The 22,888-nt window shown below is 42.5% G+C and overlaps 2 protein-coding genes across 2 annotated transcripts; one reads left to right on the top strand and one right to left on the bottom strand.

The window, feature by feature from the left end:
* Positions 1-833: 833 nt before the first annotated feature.
* Positions 834-12,514, bottom strand: dipk1aa (divergent protein kinase domain 1Aa). The gene is made up of 6 exons (XM_085804281.1): positions 12,141-12,514; positions 4,223-4,357; positions 3,815-3,922; positions 2,974-3,150; positions 2,147-2,278; positions 834-1,748 (listed from the first exon to the last, which is right to left on the bottom strand). Exons 1-6 carry the CDS (start codon positions 12,192-12,194, stop codon positions 1,068-1,070), a joined length of 1,287 nt encoding a protein of 428 aa, XP_085660407.1. The 5' UTR covers positions 12,195-12,514; the 3' UTR covers positions 834-1,067.
* Positions 12,515-13,177: 663 nt separating this feature from the next.
* mtf2 (metal response element binding transcription factor 2) lies at positions 13,178-22,600 on the top strand. Its single transcript, XM_085804280.1, has 15 exons — positions 13,178-13,394; positions 14,291-14,492; positions 14,695-14,776; positions 15,698-15,808; positions 15,955-16,055; positions 16,280-16,461; positions 16,593-16,688; positions 16,987-17,055; positions 17,307-17,430; positions 18,301-18,368; positions 18,474-18,623; positions 18,776-18,892; positions 19,126-19,176; positions 19,507-19,608; positions 20,169-22,600. The coding sequence occupies exons 1-15, from the start codon at positions 13,390-13,392 to the stop codon at positions 20,530-20,532; spliced, it is 1,824 nt and encodes a 607-aa protein (XP_085660406.1). The 5' UTR covers positions 13,178-13,389; the 3' UTR covers positions 20,533-22,600.
* Positions 22,601-22,888: the final 288 nt, after the last annotated feature.

Genomic DNA, 22,888 nt, shown 5'->3' with positions numbered 1-22,888 from the left:
TGCTCTTTGACACTGAATCCTTCATAAAAAAAAGATAAATTCCACTAATTATTCAAAATTCTCCTTCATCACTAATCTGTCCTCGTTCAAGGTTAAGTCTGGTGGCCTTCTATAATTTTCTTATTGTCACATTATCCCCTCAAAGGACCAAATCCAACAATGAACCAATCTCACTCGGCCTGTGAAGTCGAGGCCAAAACAGTTGTGCTGTCGACTCCACTGTTGTCCAGAGACCGTGTAACAACAAACACAGCAACACATTCCTACAGCATGAACGCTGATTACATCCTGCTGATGCAAAAACTCACTGGTGTGTTAATTTTGTATTAATCCGCAGCTGAAAGTAGTCCCTGCTATTTTTAACAAAACAATACAACTTTTCTTTAACCTAGGAATAATTTCATCTCCTCTTTTTCTTTTTAAGATTAAATACGAATATATTGCTGGTTTTGTACTTTTTGTGGGTTTGTTAAAATTGTAGAACATCAGTAACTTTAGCAACCTTACAAACAACTTGAACATATTTTATCATACTACAGTTTCAATACTTCAAACCGGAGCCTTTGTACAACCGTTAGTCAGATTTTTATAAACCCTATTCTCATAAACCCCTCTGATGAACCATGTTAGTCCCCCCCTACATACACACATACATACATACACACACACACACACACATCAGCATGATTTTGTGGCAAAAACAGCAATGTAGTCTCTCAGCTCTTGAGACGAACAACAGTGAAACATTCCACGGTGGTGAACGATACAATACAATAAAATGTGGCTGTACGAATCGTCTTAAGTGCGATTGATGGCAACATGCAATCATTCAGTTTGTTTCTTTTTTAGTGTTGTGTTGCAACATACACGGACGTGTTTTCCAGGCCCCCAACTTGTGTAACTGGGACGGAGGAGGTAGAGTCTCCATCGGTCAGTTCATTCATAAGTGTTAAGAGTTGATAAAAATTACTTTCTTTTTTTTTTTTTTCATTAATCACAGCATTGTTACTACTCAGCTCCATGTGGAGAACTGACTGGCTTCACGTCGGAGCGGTTTCTTCTCCTCGTCATGAGTCCTTCGTGTGTGAGATCTGTTTCCACAGCAGAGCTTTCAGGTTGTTGAGGATAAGCGAATGCTCCATGTTCATCTGTCCAGCATTGCCCTTCAGAGCCATGCACGCGTACAGCTGCCTCTCCAGCTCCTCCCTCATCGCCGAGGGCGCCCCACGCAGCAGGTAGTCCTTCAGCGCGCCGCACGCCTTGGCCAGGTTGGGCTGGAGCGGCTCCTCCCTGCACCGCTGCTCCGTGACGTCGCACGACGTCCGGCAGTCCGCGCCGTACACGCAGTCGGCGTCCGTCTCGCACTTCAGCGCTCGCATGGTGCGTTTGAACTCGTCTTCGGAGACGACCGTTCGGGCGTTGGTGAGACGGAGCTCGTGGCGGTCGGTGTAACCGAAATGCGCGGCGGCGAGGTCGCAGATGAGGAAGCTGCCGTAGGTGCCGTGGAAGATGTCCTCCACCAGCTCCAGCAGGCCCATGGAGATCTTGGCTTTGCGAGGCCAGGACGGCGTGAACCACTGGTCCATCCGGCGCTGCAGACCGCTCGGCACCCAGGACACCAGCGGCCAGGGCAGAGAGAGACCGTACAGGGGCCCGTAGGGGACCCGCTCCGTCATGTACAGGTCCCCGCAGTAGCCCAGGAGGCGGGGGGTGTGTCCACGGTCCTGGAGCAGCAGGCCCAGCAGCACCTCGAAAAACAAAGAGAAACCCGTTCATCTGTCTGTCATACCTGTGCAGGGCCGTTGTGTAGGGGAGAAGGTGATGATAATTCTAGGGGCCCAGCGCCCAGAAGGGCCCACAAAAAACCCCAGTGGTCTAATCTTTGAATGACTGAATTATTCTACATAAGACCCTGACTAATAGTAATGCTGCATTAGCATCAAAACAGTAAATTTAAAAAAAAGATAATACGTAGTCTAAGAAAAAAGTGGAAAAGTCAGGGGACAGGGGCCCACTTTAGTATTCTTCCAGGGGGCCCAGAATTCCTAGCAACGGCCCTGTTACAATACAACCTGTGCACAGTGTTTCCCCAGTGAGCAGAACAACAAAGATCTCCATGTTCTCACTTCACTGGCTGTTCTCATACCTCGTCCATCTGCAGGAGGGCCCACGTCGAGCGGGCTTCTGGCAGTGACACCCGTCCATCTCTGTTGCCATCGGCGACGGACAGGATCTGGCTGACGAGGGTAGCGAGGTTGGCCTGTTCTCCAAGCTTGGACTGAGAGATGGAGAGAGACAAGACAGACACCGAGGGTGCTTAGACAGACACGGATCTGGTTCTGGTTCTGGTTCTGGCTCCGTTCTGGAGTCTCAGAACCTCGGTGCTTTCTGGTGAACCAGTTCACAACCAGTTTACGCAGAACCAAAGTGGGCCGACGTTACTCTGCATGATTGGTGGAAGTGAACACAACAGTGGCAACATTTTTGCTCTTTTGCTGTCTCTGTTATCATCCTTCAGTTTTTTTTAAGTTTATTAATTATTTGCCCCAAAGGGAAATTCATACAACTTGTTATTTCTTATGCTGCTTTCTAGCTTTTCTAGACGCCCAAAATGCCACCAAACATTTAGTTTCTTTAGCAGACCACGACAAATGCCTTTTCTCCATGCTGTCAGTCACTGCCTTCTCCTCCTTCCTGCTCGTCTTCACAGCCAAGAATACGACACACCCACTGATGATGTCACGGTTCGCACAGAAGAAACAACTATTTTTTGGTTCCTTTGAAAACAGACTTTTCAGATTCTGAACCTTTTGGTTTTTTGGTCTGAACTCACCGGCTGGTTCATAATTTGGATCGGTAACTAGAACCAACACAAAGCCCTGCCGGTATGAAAACCCCTTTGAGAGACTGAGGCTTCAGGCGTCACACCTGGTTCTGACTAAACCTCTCTGACCCACATCCACAGTCTCTTACCTTGAGGTGATTAAAGACCATTTCTCTGAACTTCTCCACCGATGTGCCTCTGGTGGGCTTGTCGAACACAGGGGTCTCTCTCCGAGGCTCCGGCTCCTCGCCCAGCTCGTAGTGCACAATCTCCCCCAACTTGCAGCGGATGATCCCATCGTGGTCTCCCCAACTTCCTGTGTACACCTGGTCAACAGCACAGTGCCAGAGAAACATTTATCATACTGAACATTATGAATGATCTGATTAGTGGGGGTCTTTTTTTTTTTTTTGAACACATACAAGAGCATGCAAACGTTAGGGCACCACTGGTCAAAATCTCTGTTACTGTGAACAGTTCAGCAAGTGGAAGATGAAATGATCTCCAAAAGGCATCAAGTTAAACATGAAACACTCTTTTGCAATATTTTAAGCAATATCCGTGTATTATTTTTGTTTTCTACAATTTTAGATTTAGAAAAAGGGGAACAAAGCAGCAGCCTGCCAAAGAATGAGAAACCCAGTCGACTTGAGCTCTCAGATAACTTTGACCAAGGTATCAGACAAGATATTTACCATTTACATGCTGTGATAGTTTCTAAAGGGGGGGCTACTAGGTACTAACTATGCACTGTGGCCAAACCTTTGCTGATATATATATATATATATATATATATATATATATATATATATATATATATTGTTTAAAATGTAAAGGGAATATGCCATCTGTAACTTTATGCCTTTTGGAGATCATTTCATCTTCTACTTGCTTAACTGTTCACATTAACAGAAATTTTGACCAGGGGTGCCCAAACTTCTGCATGCCACTGTATAACCACTTAAATAGCACACTGTATATTTTTCTTACCTGGTTGTTTGGTAGTACTGACAGACACCTTCCCAAATAGAGCGTTTCTTTGTCACACAGGCTGCTGCAGGCAGAGCCATCGATGATTCCCCTCCTGTATTTATCACACTTGGAGAAAGAGAAGACAAGTGTTAAGTGTAATTCTATTATCCAGTATATTAGGACCAGGGTATCTCACATTCAGAAAATAGGGGACAAGACATTTCACTGTCCGCACAGAGCTCAGATTACATCCTGAGGAGGATTTAGGATTTTCAAACCACAACCACTTAGATTCTTGAGGGTTGCCGTGATCTTGTAACGGCCTGTAGCTCAGGTGTCCCCTGGGGTGCTGTTGGAAGGATTGCTGTGCCCAGAGATACAGGGTCTGAACAAGTAGAGAAATGAGCCAATAAAGCAGATACTCACAATGGCGTTCTTGCACTCGTGTCCTCTGCACAGCTCTGTGTAGGTGGAGTATTGCACGTACAGCACCCAGCTCCCCACCAGCACCGTCAGCCATGTAAGGAACAGGTACTTCACCCGAACAAAGGAGATCCGAGCCTGGGAAGAGCGAAGCACAAGCAAACACAAAAGATGGACCCAAATCTGAAACAGGAGGGATCGCCCTGTTGTGAAACGTTCATTTCATTACTCAATGTTCATCATGTTGATATATGATAATATCATATCAATTGATTACATACAGAACCTCTATGGCATCAAATACAAGTGCAGGACAGTGAGAGAGTCTAGATGAGGCAAATCCTAATCAAGCCTGATCACATAATAGGTTGCCACGGTGACCCCATGATGTTGTAGGGTGTCCCATAACAAGGAACTGGTTGGCTGATTACGGCTTAGAAAAGAAAAAGAGCTGTTATGTGTCACAGGCATAGGTCACAGGATGAACATGTCACATGTCTCAAGTCCTGTTGTTTCTAGGCACATTGTGCAAACGAATGCAGTCTGTGAGTGCCACAGAAATGTGATACTATACAACCCCTCTCTTTTACCATGTTGTGGAAGTTAGACTTTGCAAATGCTTAGATTTAAAGACAAGAAAACACAGTATACAGAGCAGGGTTCCTACGCAAGTATGGAAAGTATGGAAAGTATGGAATTTGATTTTATACATTTCCAGGTCTGTAAAAGTATGGAAAATGGAAACTATTGTATGGAAATATATTTATTTTATTTATCTTATCTTGGTTTGGTCTTATCTGAAGTTATTTGGGTTAATTATTTTGTATGCACTATTGTATGTAGCTACAATCTCCTGGCGGCAATGATTTGGTTGCATAATGGCATACCCATTCAGAATAATGAAAACAAATAATAAATTGCATGCTTTTTTTATATTATGCACATCTATTTACTTAAATATCGCAAATTATTTGATTTTTTTTTACCAAGAAGTATGGAAATTAGGGTCTGGAAAAAGTATGGAATTTGGAAATTTCAAATGTGTAGGAACCCTGACAGAGGTCCTTCACTACCAATCAGCGAATGTTTGCTGTTGTCAAAATAGAATCAATATGAAGTTGATGAGAAATGGGAAAATTTGTTTTTCAATTAATCATTTCAGCTGTATAAACAGTCAGTAAATATTAACATTTATTCCACGGATCTATGCTGTATTCTGATTGGTCAGTCACTGCATCCTAATGTCTGTTATTTCTGTATAACAGACCGTTGCTGGGGACCATGGATGTATTATACAGTATTATACTGGGGACGCAGTCTGATCGGCCAGGCTACTGCTTCAGGTAAAAAAAAAAAAAAGGGGGGAGGAGAGATTGAAACCCCTCAGGGTTCGATCCATCTTGTCGGGGTTTATTTAACAACCTTCTCCCTCTTCATTATACCTTACACAGTCAGCAGCCATGAGCTGTAGGCCTACGTTGTGGCACAGTGGTGTTTCGAGGTAAATGCTTTGTATGAGCATACTAGCATACTCACATTAAAACAGTGATAGCTGTTAACATTGATGACTAATTGCTCACTGGTCCTTGAAACAAAGTGAAGCTGAGGTTGAGGAACATGTCATCAGTATTGAAGGGAATAAGTACAGAGCTGAAAGTTGGTCCTGATGGCAGCTCTACGGGTAGAAAAAAGGTCAGGGGATTACCAAGGTCACTAGGACACATCCACTGGGGACCGTGAGTGTTACATTTACTTGAAATGTATCTGGTAGATATTTCAATCTGAGCTAAGGAGGTGAACCTCACAGCGGTCGTATGGCTGAAACCCAAACCATCAAAGGCTTTCATTGTGACCACTGTGCCATCTTCAACTGCTTCTGACAAACCACTAAACATTTACCAATTCCACTTGACAACAGATGTGTATCATTTTATTGGAGTTGCTATTTAGTCACTGACAAATCAGGTAATAAAATGCTCATTTCAGCAATAGCTACTTACGCTACTAACAAAAAGTTAGGGATGATAGGCTTTTGAATTAAATTTCAGAATGCAACTAAAATGCACTATAACTTTTGTAGGAGCCATGAGTTGTGTTTCCTGTTAGTTGTAAGGTTGATAATTATTTCATTTGTGTAATCACATTGGGTCATGGATCCCATGATTAAAGGGCAGAGATAGCAGTTAATATGTTCACCTGCTGGTTCTTTTGTTTGAATGAGAGATAGCGAGCTGGGGTCGCCGTATTTTTTATTGACTTTTTTTATTACTTGGCCAGTGCGAGGCTTCAAACAGGCAAAGTGTCCACTGAGCTTAGAGTGTCATCAGCAGGTTTACGTTTTCCATAAATATCACCCAAAAGTCAAATATCTATAACTTTTTGTGAGTTGTGTAGATGAAGTGCCTCCTGCAATGCAATCAAATGAAAAAAAGATTATGAAGTTGCTAGAAGGGGAAATGGAGCGGTGACAAGGAATTTGGGTCGAACTTGCGGTTTCAGCCTCAGTATGCGACTTTTACCACAGCAAAACTGCAATTCATTTTTCTTCAGGGAGTGTAACAGCACTTGGGGGGGATCAAGTGATTTTGACTCTCACTCTGATCACATGGCAGGAACAGCTTGTGTAGTGTGTGTTTTGGCAGCGTGCTGGGCTTCTCCGCACAGCTTCAGCACGGTTTCCGAATCCCAACAAAAATATGCACCCAGCGAGGTAGGGACCAAGTCAAAAGCCTTTTTGTGTTTGATGTGATGTAATTACTGTAAACAGGAATGAAGCTCTTGTCTGTTTTGGGCCCATACAAGCTGCAGCAGAACACACACAGACAGTTGGTTTACAGTAACTGATTCTGCTTCTTTATACTTTTTTTTTTTTTTTCCGAAGGGGGGGGGGCATACGACTTTGTAGGTTTTGGACACAATAAACAAAACCCTAATGATGTCCTGGGCTTTTTCATGGAGTTAGTTCACATAAAATATGTAAAACATCCCCATCCTAAACTACTGGCTTCACAGAAAAGCAGAGGCTGAGTACAGGAAAAACATCATTTTCCTGCCTCTCATGCACTTTGGTGCTTTTCACCAAATCATCTCTTGGCAGGAGGAGGCTGTCAGAGCTTTAACAGCTCTCCAGCTCAGAGCTGGAGAGATTTCTCCTCTGCAGAGCTGCTGTGTGTGTGTGTGTGTGTGTGTGTGTGTGTTTTTCTTTATAAATGCTCTGTGTCCTGAAGAGATGAACAAACAGATAGTGGGGCCTCTGGGGAGGGAGCAGGAGGTATCAAGGGAGTATAAAGCAACTACACTCTACGATCAAATCTCACTCCTTTGGCATGTACGAAGGTGTGTGCAAGCCGAATGTGCATCAGACACGCACGCGCGGACAAAGCGGCGGAATAAAAGGGTGTTTGTTACAGGCGAGTGACACCGAGTCATGAGTTCACGTTGTCTGTCTGACGGTGTGTCTCGGCGTGTGTCTGCGAACACATGATGAAGCCTGTGCGTTAAAGAAGTGAAACCTGAGCAGCAGAGAGCCTAATTGTTCATTTACTCCCTGTGGCCTTTCACAGCGTCTCCTCTTCCTATCACGTAGCAGTGGACTCAGCTAAGATAACACTGGGTAAACTAAATGGTTACCATGTAGGAATTCAAGTGTCTGTGTCTAAAAAGACAAACCGTATGACAGAGGTAGGCTACTGCAAACAGTTCACACATAGTGAACGCATAGTGTGTGCTGTGAAACTGTTGTCGTACTATGACCCTGAGGACGAGGGTTTAAAAAAGATAATAAAAAAGAAATACATAAAAGGGTATAATGACCTTGAAATGGGTATGAATAGGCATGACATGGCTGAGCGCAGCAGAGTGAATATGATACTGATGTCAACACTTAACGAGCGCTGCAGGAAGGAAAACTTTAACAGTTGAGTGAAATATGCAAAGACACATCTCACTAAACCCATAGTGTAAACTACAGAGTTACCGGCTGTCAGCGGTTAGATTCAGTTACCCAACGTTAACCCACATCCAGTATCGACTGTCGTAAAGTCAGAGTCTCTTCAGCGGACACAAAAAAAGACCTGAGCTATCGCACCCTCACACACTGCAGGTGGGAGCGTACCTATATTCCCCTTGAAAAAGGCTCTTATGTTCCCTGTTTTTCCCAAAAAGGGTCCTATGTTCCCCAATCGCAATACATACTGGGGAACATAGGGCCCTTTTTCTGAAAAAGGGTCCTATGTTCCCCGCTGTTGCTGGTTGATGGACTCTCTCTACTTATCTGGACTCTATCTATCTGGCCTGTCTAGCCTCTACCTGGTCTTTTTACTAAACTTAACCAACTCCTTTCTTCATTGCCTAAACCCAACCAATAGAACAATTACACTTCTCGCTCAAAATCACAACTCAACTTCTCACTCAAAAATAGGCAAAAATATGCCAAGTCACTCACAACTCCACTTCCAAGTGGGTACAAAAATTGCATGTTCCCCGGGTCCTTTTGGGGAAAAGTGGGGAACATAGGACCTTTTTTTAGAAAAAGGGTTCTATGTTCCCCCGGTCCGAACATAGGATCCGGGGAACATAGGGATGATCCCCTGCAGGTGGGACAACCTGTAGCTAAAGGAGCGAGGGCCGTGGTGGTTCCTCCGTCCTCCTGTTCTCCTCCGTCCTCCTGCTCTTTGGGGTCCACAGAGCTCCTCAGGACAGAGTGGGCTGTCCTCTTCAGTCTGCGTCTCTGAGGATGCATCTCAGAGTGAAAAAGACGCCATTAAACCAAGCCTTAAAAGCAGGTCCCCATAACGTAGCAAAAAAGGTTACGAGCGCATAAGAACCACAATGCTGACATCAAAGATCAAAGACCCAACAGGAAAGACAGAAATGCACAAAATACAAATCTGGCTTTCAAGTGGCTTTTTTAACCCATTTAATCCCAAATTTTTCCCAGACATGAAAATATCCAAACCATGTGCCATTAGCAACTCTTTGAAATAATCAATCATTATTTTTTTTAATTTTCATGGAAAAATAGGAGAAAAAGTGTGTTTTATAGTCGGTCACAATTGTGACCGGTGGGATAATATGTATACTAATTTTACATATCCATCATAGCTATCAAATTGCTTTTATTCCAGCCCAATTTTAACTGGGCTGTACTACAGAACTCTTTTTTTACTGTTACCAGTGCCAGCATACATAACAGATGCTTGTGTGCTTTATCACATGTTAGTGTGGCTATTTTACATATCAAAAACATGTAGAACGACTAAAAGCAAAAACGAAAAGACGCCTATCAACATTGCCATTGTCACTTTTGTGAAAAATTTAAGACATGCATATTGTAACTTTGTTATTGGATTTACAGTGTGTTACAGTTAGTGCAATGTTGCTTTAGTGTACTTTTCATTTTACCATTGTAAATGTACATTTTTAGTGCAATATTGACTTATTGACCTAGGGGTCACCCAGAATAACCTGCATAACCTCAGTCTTACTTTTGTTCAGGTTCAAATGTAATTTCAAAAGACATAAAACCAACATGACTACAAAATGCACATTTTAACAAATTTGATGCAAGCTTTTAAAATAGTTTTTTAAGAAAATCCATGAATTGCTCATCTTGCCAACCCTTATTTGTCACTGACCCATGTATGAGACCTCCTTCCTACAACATCTCTGTAGAAGAGGTGGCTGCTTATGAGTGCATTGAGGGACCATGTAAAGGTGGGCCCCCACCACTTCTTGGACCTGATTAAGATATGACACCTTATGAAGGTTGTTTGAATGTTTAGATTTTATTTTTGACCACCTGCAACCTGCACCTGCTGCTTGGTTGGAACAGAAACCTGCAGCCCCGCGGCCCTTTGTGGGAAGGTTTGCCCATAGCTGCTCATGTGGGTATAGGGATTTGCCTCTTCACCAACAGTGGGTGGAAGTGGGGTGGTGAGAGGGAAGTTATCATCCCTAATAACAATGTTTCTTACATAATCTTTTTGCCTAACTTTCATTCAACAGCCTGGCTGGCAATTGGCCAGTCTCGCCCTTATAGTCCATATCACAGTCACTGGGGACAACATCTATTTCACTTTGAGAGATAGGTTAACTGAAATGCTTTAGGGTCTGTAAGGTCCAACATATATTGTGTTTGATTCAAATTTAAATAATAATAATAAAAAAAGAAAGTTTTTAAAAAGTAGAAAGTTAGCTACTTACACTGTGTTATCCCACCGGTCACTATTGTTGCCGTCAACAATTTTACTCATGCTGTGACCACACTAAACACAGTTGAGTGATTGTAGATGCATATGTCAATACTAGACACCTTAAAGATTATGTGTGCCAAAAATCTTTCTCTTATCTTTATGTCAACCTTCTTTACTGACCTTCTTTGTTGAGGCTTTGATGCAGCCATCTTCCTCGGATGGTGCAACCAGGAAGTAATCAGCTCTGATCATGTGACAATTTACACTAAACATGTGAAACTGCACATATGTGATCAGAAGGGTTTCTTGCTTCAGTATTTTTTGGAAATATGTTAATACTCCATTTACTAACATTTTTAGGGCCTTTCAACTGGAAATATTTTTTACGGTCACTTTTGTGACCGATGGGATTAAATGGGTTAACCTCTGGTACTTCAAAAAGAGCATTGAAATTCAGAGGCCATTTATTCTATCTAAAGTGTATAGAGGTTATGTGGCTTTATGGTTTGGTCCAGTGCAGTAGCTGTATGATTCATGCACAGATGGAAAAAAAACACTTGGTAAAACTACATGGTGTGTACTTCTACCAGCAGCCAGCCTGTGGACCTTTGTACAAACCAGGCACAGTGTCCTGTGACATACCTAAACACTCGACCTCTGCCAACACACTCTTACTAGATTTGGTACCAGTCAGGGTTTGCTTTGTGTAGGTGTGTTGACCTAAATATGTATATACTGTATATATATATATAAAAAAAAACTACTTTGAGAGCTCTGTCAGCTGCAAACAGCCCAAAAATGTTCTCAGCCTAATTTAGCCTTTCTTTTTTCTTTTTCTTTGCGGCCAAAATAGGAACTGAGGAAATTGTGACGAGTGAGCTTGCACATTGTAGTGCTGTCTCAATGCAAGTACGTGGGACAGGAGCAGTTTATTTTCATACAGGATGAAATGAAGCCTAATTATGGTTGATCTTATTGAATTTACCCGAACACGAGGCCACAGGGAAAATGCTGCTGGCTACTGTTGTCAAGTGTTGAGCAAATCACCTCTGCCCACATGTTTCACCTTTCAGGAGGATTTCAGCCGCACTGACTGTAATCATGTGGTCGACTCGTGCAACACTCGTCCCCAGAGCAGATGCAACCTTCCTCTGGCATAATCTCCTTACTGTAGTCTGTACTGTAGATGCTGGCAGCAGGCCAATGGTGCCCAAATCAGAAGGTTCAACTCTTAAAATCCACACCAAAGGATTACTGAAAACAACTGTGGGCGGAGAGTGAAAGTCTTGGCAAGCTCCTCAGTAATGTGAGGAGGAATTAACTTAATATTAAGTGATATGAAATGAACCAAACAGAGATTGCTCTCTGACCTGGGTTGTAAATCCTGGCATCAATTGCCACAGTTACACACTCACACACACACTCAGAGGTAGGCCTGAACTCTGCTCTCTGTAAATCACTGTGGATCAGCAGGAAAGACTGTCATGATAATCTTTAATCCACAGTGTCATTCCTCAGGTGTTTTGCAACAACCCACAATCCCCGTCTGAGCAGCAGGAGGTGTTTGATATTAACTACCAGCTGTCACTCTAACGTGACACCTCAACCACCTCATTACACACAAACTCACAGTCACAACCCGCTGGGGAAAAAAATAATTATATAGGCATGCTATATATATAATCGATTATGCGTTTTACAGAACAACTACCGACCTGTGATATTACCTGGAAATAGAAAGACTTTTTCACCCAGGCCCGTGGAAACAGACCCTTCGCCATCACAAAAATAGATCATCTCAATACGTGGACCTGGCTGTGGGAGATCATCCAAAATACATGGGAGAAAGCGGCTTCCACTCAAAACCCCAGACCGACTGGTTCTCCTTCACGGTACCGGGACAAACGACAGCATCCCCGCCGGTCTCAGCCCCACAACAACGATCCGCGGTCCGGACTGTGGGCTCGTCTCGTCCGTGTGGATCGTTTTGATATCTCACTTTGCCTGCTGCGCCTCTGCTCTTTGCAGCAGCTGCCGATTTTCAAGCTGAGCAACATACCTCACGCTGAAGAAAAAAAAAAAAAAAAAAAAAAACGTAGGTTCAGGGCGCACGCGCAGCTTCCTGTGTGGCTATTAGGCGTTTTAAAGTTGGTCGTGAACCAAAATGACGAGAAATGTGAGTCAAAGTGCAGTCACTGGTGCCTCACAGGCTCCGGTGTTATCGCTGTGTCTCTTGTGTTCAATGGTTGCTTAACTCTGGAGATGTGACCGGGTCATGCTACCGTACCGAGCACAAGTACACGCTTCCGCCAAGTCCTTCACAATAAAAGCCCAACAGATTACCTAGCGCCAAACACAACTTCCGGTCATCACATCCAAAATAAAATGAAATAAAAACAATCTCACGAAATGTTGAAGCAAAATTAAGTGGCCAAAATCTGAACAAGTTAACTAAATAATTTTCATTGAATTTATTAGCATTGTGAATGAACACATGCTTAATCTCTGAAACTGTCTAACCGCTAATTAATAACGCTGAAAACGTCAGTTAATTTTTTTTTTTTTTTTTTACATCCACACAGAGAAGACGCTACATTTGAGCAACAATAAGTACATTTTGTGCCCCTGTAAGAACGGATATGCTGTGCTGCTAAGTAGCTGTAGCTAAATGCCCTGCCTACAATTTCAAATGTTTGAAAAAAGATGAAGGCAGCAGCAGCAGCAGCAGCAGCAGCAGCAGCAGCAGCAGCTCAGCTCTTCCCATAATGCACTCCCCGATCATCAGCGGGAAACCAAAATGGCGAACGTGCGGGGGGAAAATGAACCGTTTGTTATTTTCTGAAGAAGACCCGAGCCCCGCAAGTTTTCGCGATGCACTTCTGAAGTGGATCCAGCAATAGTAGGAGCGGGACAGCAGCAGACACATCTTATTCGTTATTTCGTCGTACGAGTTGTGGGTAGAAGCGGAGGTGACCGATGAGGTATTGTTGTCATCATGTTTTCCTGCTGTTGGGGGGTGTGGGTCCGACGGTCAGCGACCTGGCGAGGGTTTCAGCTCTGCATGTGGATTATTCATGCCTACGCTTTGTTCCTGCTGCCGACTGTTTATATAACCACATTTCAGTTTCCAAGGTTATTTCAGGCTGCCCATGTGTCCTCTCCCGTGGCTGGTATTGCTCATGTTCACCCTGTGCTCGAACAAAGGGAGTCTCAGACTGACGGACTGAGGCTCAGAGGAAGCAGAAAACTAAAACCTCCAGTTTCTTACAAAACCTAATACATAAAGTTCAATTAACAACAGAAGACGGAAAACACCAAATGCTTAATTTGTAGAATTACCACCTGTGACTAACAATCAAATGCCACCTTCTTAACCTGTGAGCCAGGTGAATGATCAGTATTGATTACAATAACTGCTGCTTTTCATTGGTAATTTTCCGATGTGTTATGGAAATGCTCAGCATTGCACTACAGCCATGGCGCTGGCCGCTTGGACGTGGTTACTTGCCAATTAGCACTAATTAGAGTATAATCACCTGTTGTTTGTACCCACTGGAGGGGAAATGTCATGTGTTTCAGCATGAGGCATTGTTTTGTAAGCTCCTCTGTAACCACACAATCTATCATTACATTCCTCGTTGTGCACAACAATATTGCATATATTTATCAGCAGGTTATTTCTCTTGTTATCAAATATAATGAAATTGCATCAGAGCTAATCAAAGAGTTGCCTGTTGCACATCAAACATGTGGTCAGTTTAGCAATTCTAGGCAATTATGCACAGAATGAAAATATGCCATGATCTAGGAAAAAAAAAAAAAAGGATTTTTAAATTATGATATAGCTCATCCCTTGTTGTAATTGCATGTTTTTCAGAGACTCAGGGGTTGTGGACCACCTGTCTGCCCATTTCAGAGCCCACCCCCAGAGGCAGCAGCAGGCTGTGTCCTTGTCTCCCACAAGCCTGTCTGCTAGAGGGGAGTATGGAGAGGACGACATGTCTGGCAGGTTTACAGAGGGACAAGATGTCTTGGCCCGGTGGTCAGACGGCTTGTTCTACTTGGGGACAATCACAAAGGTTAGTGTGAGCCAAGCATTCCTTCTGGTGCTGTAATTAGATTATTTTTTTATCACTACCATCAGATTCTTATTGTCAAACTCATGAGGTTTTGATGAGATTTGTTGTCTTATGTCTGTGGATGTGTGATTCCTGGGCAGTGTGACTGGCAGGTTTTAAGAACAATGTCCCATTTAGGATCTATTCTTCATGTGTTTTTCAGATTGATCGGGACAAACAGAGATGCTTTGTTGTCTTTGAGGATCGCTCAAAGTCATGGGTCCTTTGGAAGGATATTCAGACAGGTAAAATGTTTCTACTTATATTTTTACATGTTAAATGTGATTGTTCAATAAAAATTCAGTGTCAGGAATCGCTAAAGTACTTTTGCTTAAAACCCTGGATGCGGTCCACACCCTTGTCTGCCTTCTTCTGCCCTACTTATCTCGCTACTCTTGTTACTGGCAGTTAACTGTCCACAGTGTCTGGTATTGACACAGCAGCAGTGCGTCGACCACAAGTGAAAATGAGCAAAGGGGGAATACACGAAGAGGGTTTATGCAGTTATAATATGATGCATAATTCCCTCTTTTAGTAAAGCTTAACTTGGTTTGTATTGAATGAAAAAACAAACAAACATTTATGACAAATATCCATTATTAGATTAAAAAATCAGTATGTTGCTGCACAGCTGTATGTTCAAAGTGTTCAGTGCATTAGTATTCAAAAAGTTACCATCAGTTGAAAGCCTTGTTTTGTGCTGACCTCCAGTGGTTGAAGTTCTCACTGATCTGCACTGGCATGACACGCTCTGTTTCACTACTACACCCTGACGTTACCTTTGGGTGTGGTGCAACAGACCGACAGTGTGGTATTAGGTTACTCTTCGATTAGTGGTTTGGCGATTGTGTGCTTGGCCCATGTGAAAATATTCACATCATATTTTTTGTTGTTATTGTTCTGTTGGGACAGCTGAAAATTTGGCAGCAGCCAAGCATGGACATTTAGATGGCAGCCACTTTCTGAATTTTATGGATTAAAAATTATTAATATCAGTGTGCAGGATATTATGAAACACCTGTTCCCATTTTCATTTTTGATTTTCTAGTTTGAGATATCCATATCTAAAATATCTGCTGCCACTCTCATACCATTGAGGTGTATGTAAAAGGCTGGTTGTAAAAGAGTTGGGATTCTTTGCCTTAATGGTCTCTGTTCTCTTTCAGGGGATGAAAATGATGACGATGATGAGGACGATGACATTGTGTGCTCCATATGCCAGGATGAGACTTCAGAGGAACCCAATGAGATTGTCATTTGTGACAATTGTGGACATGGTACTGTTCATCGTCTCTGCTCTTTTAATCCACAATGACCACTGTTATTTAAATTGGTACTGAGCTCTAATCTCTGTGTAATTTTGAAAACTTGACCCAACTGGATTTAAATGTGTTTGTCTTAAGTCTTTTGTCTTGTCTTTAAGGTTACCATCAGGTGTGCCACTCGCCCATCATTGATGCCTCTGTCATTGACTCGGATGACAAGTGGCTCTGCTCAGAGTGCGAGCTAAGCTCTATACCTAAGGTACAGCTTTTTCTTTCAGCACAGACACAAATCCTTTAGTTGAAGTTGTTTGATTAAATACGTGTGTATTTACTTGATACATAGCTATTTTGTCAGACTCATTATTTACCCCGCTTTAGCTGTGAAGCATGAAGGAGAAAAGAGAGATAAGATAATCTATAGAGTAAATATCTGTGTACATAGTTTTATGTTGGGTTAAACACTCTTTTGTCTGTGTGGTACAGAGGGGGAGTGCGCACAGGAGGGGAGGGTCAGCGAAAGGTTTCCCTAAGCAAGAACAACATCAGCAGCAGCAACACACGGGGCTGCACCTGTCCTTCCCATACGACCTAGAGCAGCTGGTGTGGGACCAAGGCCACAAGACTAACATGCAGCAGTGTTACTGCTACTGTGGGGGCCCAGGAGAGTGAGTGGCGCGTTTCATGCTTCCAAAGACAGACTGAATACAACATTTCCAACATGTACATGTTTTTTAAGAATTTTATGTATCACACATGCCAGAGCAGTTCACCACTCTCTCCATCTGTTTCCTTCTAGCTGGTACCTGAAGATGTTGCAGTGTAACAGATGTGAGCAGTGGTTCCACGAGGCCTGTCTCCATTGCTTACAGATCCCCATGCTCTACGGAGATAGGTGCGGATTTTGAGAATATTTTCATGATGGTTATTGAAAAGCTCTTCTTTGGTTGGTTGTCTTTCTGAATCAGTATATTTGGTGTTAAACTGCAGCAAACATTAGAACAGTACATCAGCTCAGTGCTACCTGAAAACCCTTTTTCTTGCTTTGTGTGGATCACTCCAAATCGCCCTGCTAGAGAAAATACAGTAAATTGATCATGTGAAATGATACCCAAAGCTGCTCTTTGAACACAAATTATTTCAAAGCAAAATAAAGCCAGCTACTGGAGTAATGTGTGTTTTTTTGCCCTCAGGTTTTATCTCTTTATTTGTTCTGTTTGCAATGGTGGGCCAGAGTACCTCACCCGACTGCCTCTCAGATGGTAGGTGAATCTCAAGACGTGTTTAGCTCGGACACAAACATGTCTCATGTGACTGTCAGTCTTTCGAAAGTAGTTAATGTTTTAATAGAATTTAACATCCTACACCAACTGCTAGAAACCTAAGGCACAGTGGCCCTGCTACTGTACCAACACCCACAATTTTTGCTTTTTCTACTCATATTAGTTCTGTATGACATCCATTTTGAACCAGATTAAGTTAAGAAAACACTGCTTTTACTAAAATGTTTCAGGGAGGATGCTACACACTTGAGCCTGTACAACTTGAGTGTGATCCACAAGAAGAAGTATTTTCACTCGGAGATGCAGCTGATGCCTTACATCAATGACAGCTGGGAGCGACTGCAGCTCGGAGAGGTAAATTCTCAGTCGTTTCAGAAACGCAACACAAGATGGTGCACCGTGCAGCCACTGGTAACTGCTGTCAGAGAGCAGCTAAGAAAAATTGCTTTCCGTTAAACAAACACACAATCGCACTAATTGAACTTATTCTGGGAAGACCGTTTTCCCCGGTAGTTACCTACTGTTGCAGAAATCCTGTGGTTTGAAGAAGGCCACAGTTTGTTGTCGAGCCCAGCACAGTTTTAAGTTTGTTTTCCATATGTTTAGTAAGATAAGACCCAAAATGAACCCTGTAAGCAGACTACTGGATTACAGGATAATTTAATCAGCATTTGTATAGAAATGATCCTGTCCCAAGCTTGTTGATCCATATTAAAATTGTTTCCACTGCCTATGTATTTGTTTATGGCTTTAACCTGTGCCATGCAACAATGGCAGATATCATCACATCCATACAGGGTTACACAACTGTTTAACATTTTTCAAAGGCATTGGATTCAATATCAGTAGGAGGAAAAATGGTATAAGAACATCTCGAGACTTGACATTAACGCCGGCTCCAAAGTGCCTTGCCTTAATGCTTCTCTGGGTACCTGGCTATATTGTATCTATGCATAGGTGGCAATATGCAACAACGTAACACTGTAGCAGTGGCAACAATGTGGGAAAATGTGCATGCAGGCACACACTAGGTGTCCATTATGTGTAGCAGCTAAAGAAAACCACATTGCTAGCCTGTCCTTAAAGATTAATTTATTTTCCAAATTCTAATACCCTGGCTGTCAGGTTGATGTTGTTGATTTGTGTTTGCTCTTGCCCCCCCCCCCCCTCCCCTTGCATCCTGACTTTCCTGTTTGGTATCCTCCCCCTGCCCTGTGTCTGCAGCTCGCCAACACTGAAATATCGGAGCGATATGGAAGTGTTCTGCAGGCACTGATCAACAACAAGAGCAGGTAAGTTATTTCCTTCCTTATTTGACTGTATGTGATTTTGATGATAGTCCGAAAGTGCCCAATCATCTCTTGTGTGCTCCTATCCATCATGACTGTCTCTACCAGGTTCGTGTCGGGGAAGGAGTCAAAGAGAAAGAAGCAACTGTTTGGCCTGAGGATCCGATTCCCTCCTGTTCCCCCGAACTCCAATGAGACGGCCAGCAGAGAAATCAGAATTAAGGGATACAAGTCCGCCAAAGCCCTGTCTGGCAGGAGGTACGCTGTGAATCACCCAGACAAAAAAAGCCTCAGCGTCTTGACTTTAAATCATGAAGTTAATTAATTTTCGCTGATGCGACTGAGCACATCTATATCTATAAATTAACTCCTTGTCAAACTGTTAAAAACATAATGTTCCTGTGCTTCAGGACTGCTCTAACCAATGGCACAGAGAAGAAGAAGAAAAAGAGGAAGCAAGGAGCTTGTTCTCTGGAAACTCTGGCTAAACCACAACGCTCCAGTGAACTCTTGTCCCAGGTGTGTGTGTGTGTGTGTGTTTGCATGCATGTCTTAGGGGGAGTGAGCTGGGTGTGTATGTAACTTTTGAAAGGGGTGGGTATAATTACATTATTCTGCACACATTTCGACATGTGGCCACTCTTGTGAGGAGAACGGTAACTCCTGATGGGTGCATTGAGAACATGTTAACTTACAAAGAAACCCACTGACGGACGCTAACAGTTTTTATTTTGCATTGACAGCAGATGAGACGAATGAGAAAGCCTCTACCACTAGGGTCCCATGCATTGCCTCACTTAACTTCTATCAAGTAAGTAAGAAATGTGTGTAAATGTAGTCCTAAACAAGATTAGAAACGATATGGATTGACTTCAATCAATTGATGCATTGGTGTAGAAAACATCAGCAAATTATCAAAATTAATTAATTGATCAATTTATTCCTGTAATTTCTTCTTCAGAGTTTTGTTGTCATTGTTTTGCCATGTGCAGCTGTCAGAAAAACATGTTGACATCGACAAAAGGATGCAATTCCAATGATGGCAGCAGTTTTCTCTTTCTGTCTCTAAGGTTGTTTTTCAATTATTTTTTTTTATCAAACTGTTTCCTTCTCTTTCATTTCACTGCCACCATGGCGCCAGGAGTGAACGGTCTCTGCTGTCTTCACAAACTTCAGATGTGGAATCCATAGGAGCCCTGAGCACCTCAGAAACTACCTCAACTAGCATTTCAAGACAGTCCAGGTATGCCTGCTATGCAGCTGCAGTGTTTCTTCCTTTCTGGCTCTGACGTCTGTGGCTCAATAGGTGGCGATGCTGCTCTGTCAGTTGGTCGAATGCATTGATCAAACATCTCAACTGTTATTGTCTGGACTGTCGTCATATTTTGCACAGACAGGTCCAGTGGATGAATCTTAACGTCTTTATGGATCATTATAGCTTTTGTTCTATCGCCCCCTTGAGGTAGATGGTTGTGGATTTGAGTCAAAAGTCAAAAACTATTGGATGAACTGCTATAGGTACAGATGTGCATGTTTACCTCAGCACAACTGGAATCTTATTTTGAACATGGTAAACATTATACCTTCATGAAATCAGCTTGTTGCTATGGACGAGGGACAAAATGGTGACATTAACATCTATCTCAAGGCATCGCTGTGCCTCGTAGAGCCACTAGCATAAATGAAGATTCTCGGCCATGTTATTTGCACTTCATGCTCTCTGCAGACTTTGTTTTTTTGTTATTTCCCTCAGAACCAAAATCAGTTTTTTAACATCCTCTTTTCCTATCAAATACCCCCCAGCCTCTGTAGCTCCATCAAGACACGCACGGCACCCTGCGTCATGCCTGTTTCCTCTCCACCATTAAAGAGGAAACGTGGGCGGCCACCGCTGAAGAGAGATGAGATCCCCCCTCTCAGCCATGCAGACCCCAACCCCACAGCAGCGGAGATGCTGAGCAGCCTTCCAGGGCTTCACTCAACAGACATAGTTCATGGCATGGACCCCGACAGCCAGCTCTCCCACCTCAAGAGCTCCATCAGCAGCTATTTTGGAGCAGCAGGGCGCCTGGCCTGCGGTGAAAAGTATAAAGTCCTGGCCCGACGGGTCACCCTTGATGGCAAGGTGCAGTATCTGGTGGAGTGGGAAGGAGTCACTGCCTCCTAAGGCTCGTCACTGTCATCAGCATCATCATTTCTAACTTTTAACCAGCACCTACAAGAGGCTGCGGTGAGGACGCCTACACAGCCTGTATTTGGAGCATTAATTGATATGCCTTTGTTTAGTTTAGACAGGAACAAGTTTTGCCTGATAAGCTTACTGTAAAGCCTACTGGTTCTGTGCAGTGCAATGTGATAGTAGCACATTTAAACACATGTATTTTTGTCATGTGTTTAAATATTGTAGTTCATTGACATTATACCACAGCATATTTATGTTAACTTTCATTATGTGCGTCGAATGTTTACAGGAACCCCCAGTTATTCAGGGGCAAAGAATTGATCAGTGCACTGCACCTGTAGGCTTTCAGTGAACCGTGATTGTTTTCGATCCAGTAATATGCTTTTCGTTTTCAGACTCGGTAAGTATGAAACTGTACACAGTAGTTCTCCAGGCATTTACATGGTGAATCACAGGGGATAAGAGAAAGAGGGAAGGTTTTTCCTTCAGCCTTTTATTATGACAAACTGCAATCATGTAGTGAAGAATTACATACATTACGCACGTTTGATTAACATTTATTTTCTTAATGTATTTGGTAAATAAAAACAAGTCCCTTTACATCAGTGTCCCCTCCTTCTCTAGTCCCAGCTGCAAGTACCTCCTGTTGCCTTGGGCAGATGTCTCCTTCAGTTCTGGTTGGAGAGGAGGAAATTAAAACAAAAGACGTGCTGCTGCAAATGTTTATTATTTTATATAGAATTATACTACATTTATTAATACCTTTTCTACTTATACACTCTTGTATGCCTTTTTCTGTTTCACACGGCAGATTTCTCAGACTTTCATTTTATTTTCTAATTATGGATTGCACATATCAAATTCTGTTAGGCCATCATCTCATTTGGAAAAAATAAACCAGGCAGCATTTAGCATGCATTGAACAGTTTGAATGTAAGGGTGAGTCTTTCAAAATAATGTCCCCAAATGAAGTCCTATGTGTGTGTGTAGTTGTTCACAATCCCATACACAAGAGGATATCCAGAAGAGTGTGTGCTTTCTGAAAAAACTAATTTTGTTTCCAGAGTCGAGATTTTCTTCGATGTCTTTGTCTAAACATATATATCATTTTAAAGCATTTTGATTTGAAATCAATGACTGTTAACTCTGAAGTCTTTCAGGACCTATTTAGTTTTTACTTTCTCATAGTTATTAAAAAAAAAAGAGATAAAATAAAGTGCTGAATAAGATGAATGTTGTATACCTGGTTCCCAGTTCAGAATTGCTTTGTGTTTCTTGTGCTGCCTATGCAAGTTAGTCCTGGACAAATGTATTGTTTCACACAGCTTGACCACGGGGAACTTCAGCATTACTATTTTGACCATTTGACTCAGGTGTTTCAATTTTGTCATGTGATCAGTGCAACAAAAAATAATTTTAAAATGCACTTGGAGTTTTACTTTTACAGTCAAGTTCACCTTGTAGTCTACACACTCAGGATATTCCCCAAAAATGTCACTGTATTGCATAGGACAGCATTTGCAGCCTGACAGGAGGTTTATAAGTTATTTACTCTGTTTTTGGTCAGTATTTTTATATCAGGTCCTCCATTTGTTGCATTTCTTTGGACCATTATGTAATTATGCTTCTTTTTTTTTCTATGAGCAAAATAATTTGTAGTCCATTTTTACTGCTATTCTTGCTTGTTTAAACTGAGTCAGAAAACAATCACTGGAAAACTAATAATGCTGTATGTCATTGCAAGAGGTAAATATTCATTTAGTTTGGCTATCTCCATTTGGAGATGTTTTTTCGTTTGACATTAATACCTCTTCACTGTAGGGATGTAGGCTAGTCAGTGCATTTAAAGCTTCTCTCCTCTGTTCAGTTGGTGTCTCAGCCCTCATGCTGCGTTCACTGACTTCCAGCGGGCCTCTGCAGCCAAAGAACGTACGTCTGCTTTGTCTCTTGAGATTCTCCTTATTACATTTTTACACATCACTATATAGGTTGACGTGTTACTTCTGAACCTGTTTCGTTAAAGGTTAAATAAAAGCAGATATTTTTAAATGTTGTGTCGCATTGTGTGTGTGTGTGGTTGAATTTGCTTGTAAACATTTCAAATTTTCTGAATGTCTGTGAAAAACGGACTCTTCTGACAGGCAGCCACGCAACCATAGACTGTAGCACGCAACAGACGCGCCGCCGTTCTTCGCGGCACTGCCCTCTCGACCAATCACGTCACAGACCAAGTCGATTTATCCAATCACAAGACGCGTTGTTCAAATGTAGGCGGAGACGCAGGAATACAAATCGTTCTGGTAACAGTGGCTTTTGCTGCATCCATCTGCACTCTCTTAAC

Source organism: Trachurus japonicus, chromosome 17 (assembly GCF_045865225.1).
Source record: "Trachurus japonicus isolate A0001 chromosome 17, Traja_1.0".
Classification (NCBI taxonomy): domain Eukaryota; kingdom Metazoa; phylum Chordata; class Actinopteri; order Carangiformes; family Carangidae; genus Trachurus; species Trachurus japonicus.
This window is presented reverse-complemented; position numbering and strand designations above follow the sequence as displayed.

Excerpts from the sequence above, each read along its gene's own strand:
- dipk1aa (XM_085804281.1), bottom strand. The coding sequence starts at position 12,194 with ATGGCGAAGGGTCTGTTTCCACGGGCCTGGGTGAAAAAGTCTTTCTAT. Across the intron at positions 2,279-2,973 it reads TGGTCTTTAATCACCTCAAG|TCCAAGCTTGGAGAACAGGC; the intron begins GTAAGAGACTGT and ends TCCATCTCTCAG. Across the intron at positions 1,749-2,146 it reads CCCTCCTGCAGATGGACGAG|GTGCTGCTGGGCCTGCTGCT; the intron begins GTATGAGAACAG and ends TTGTTTTTCGAG.
- mtf2 (XM_085804280.1), top strand. Across the intron at positions 16,056-16,279 it reads AGCTAAGCTCTATACCTAAG|AGGGGGAGTGCGCACAGGAG; the intron begins GTACAGCTTTTT and ends TGTGTGGTACAG. Across the intron at positions 19,609-20,168 it reads AGCATTTCAAGACAGTCCAG|CCTCTGTAGCTCCATCAAGA; the intron begins GTATGCCTGCTA and ends AATACCCCCCAG.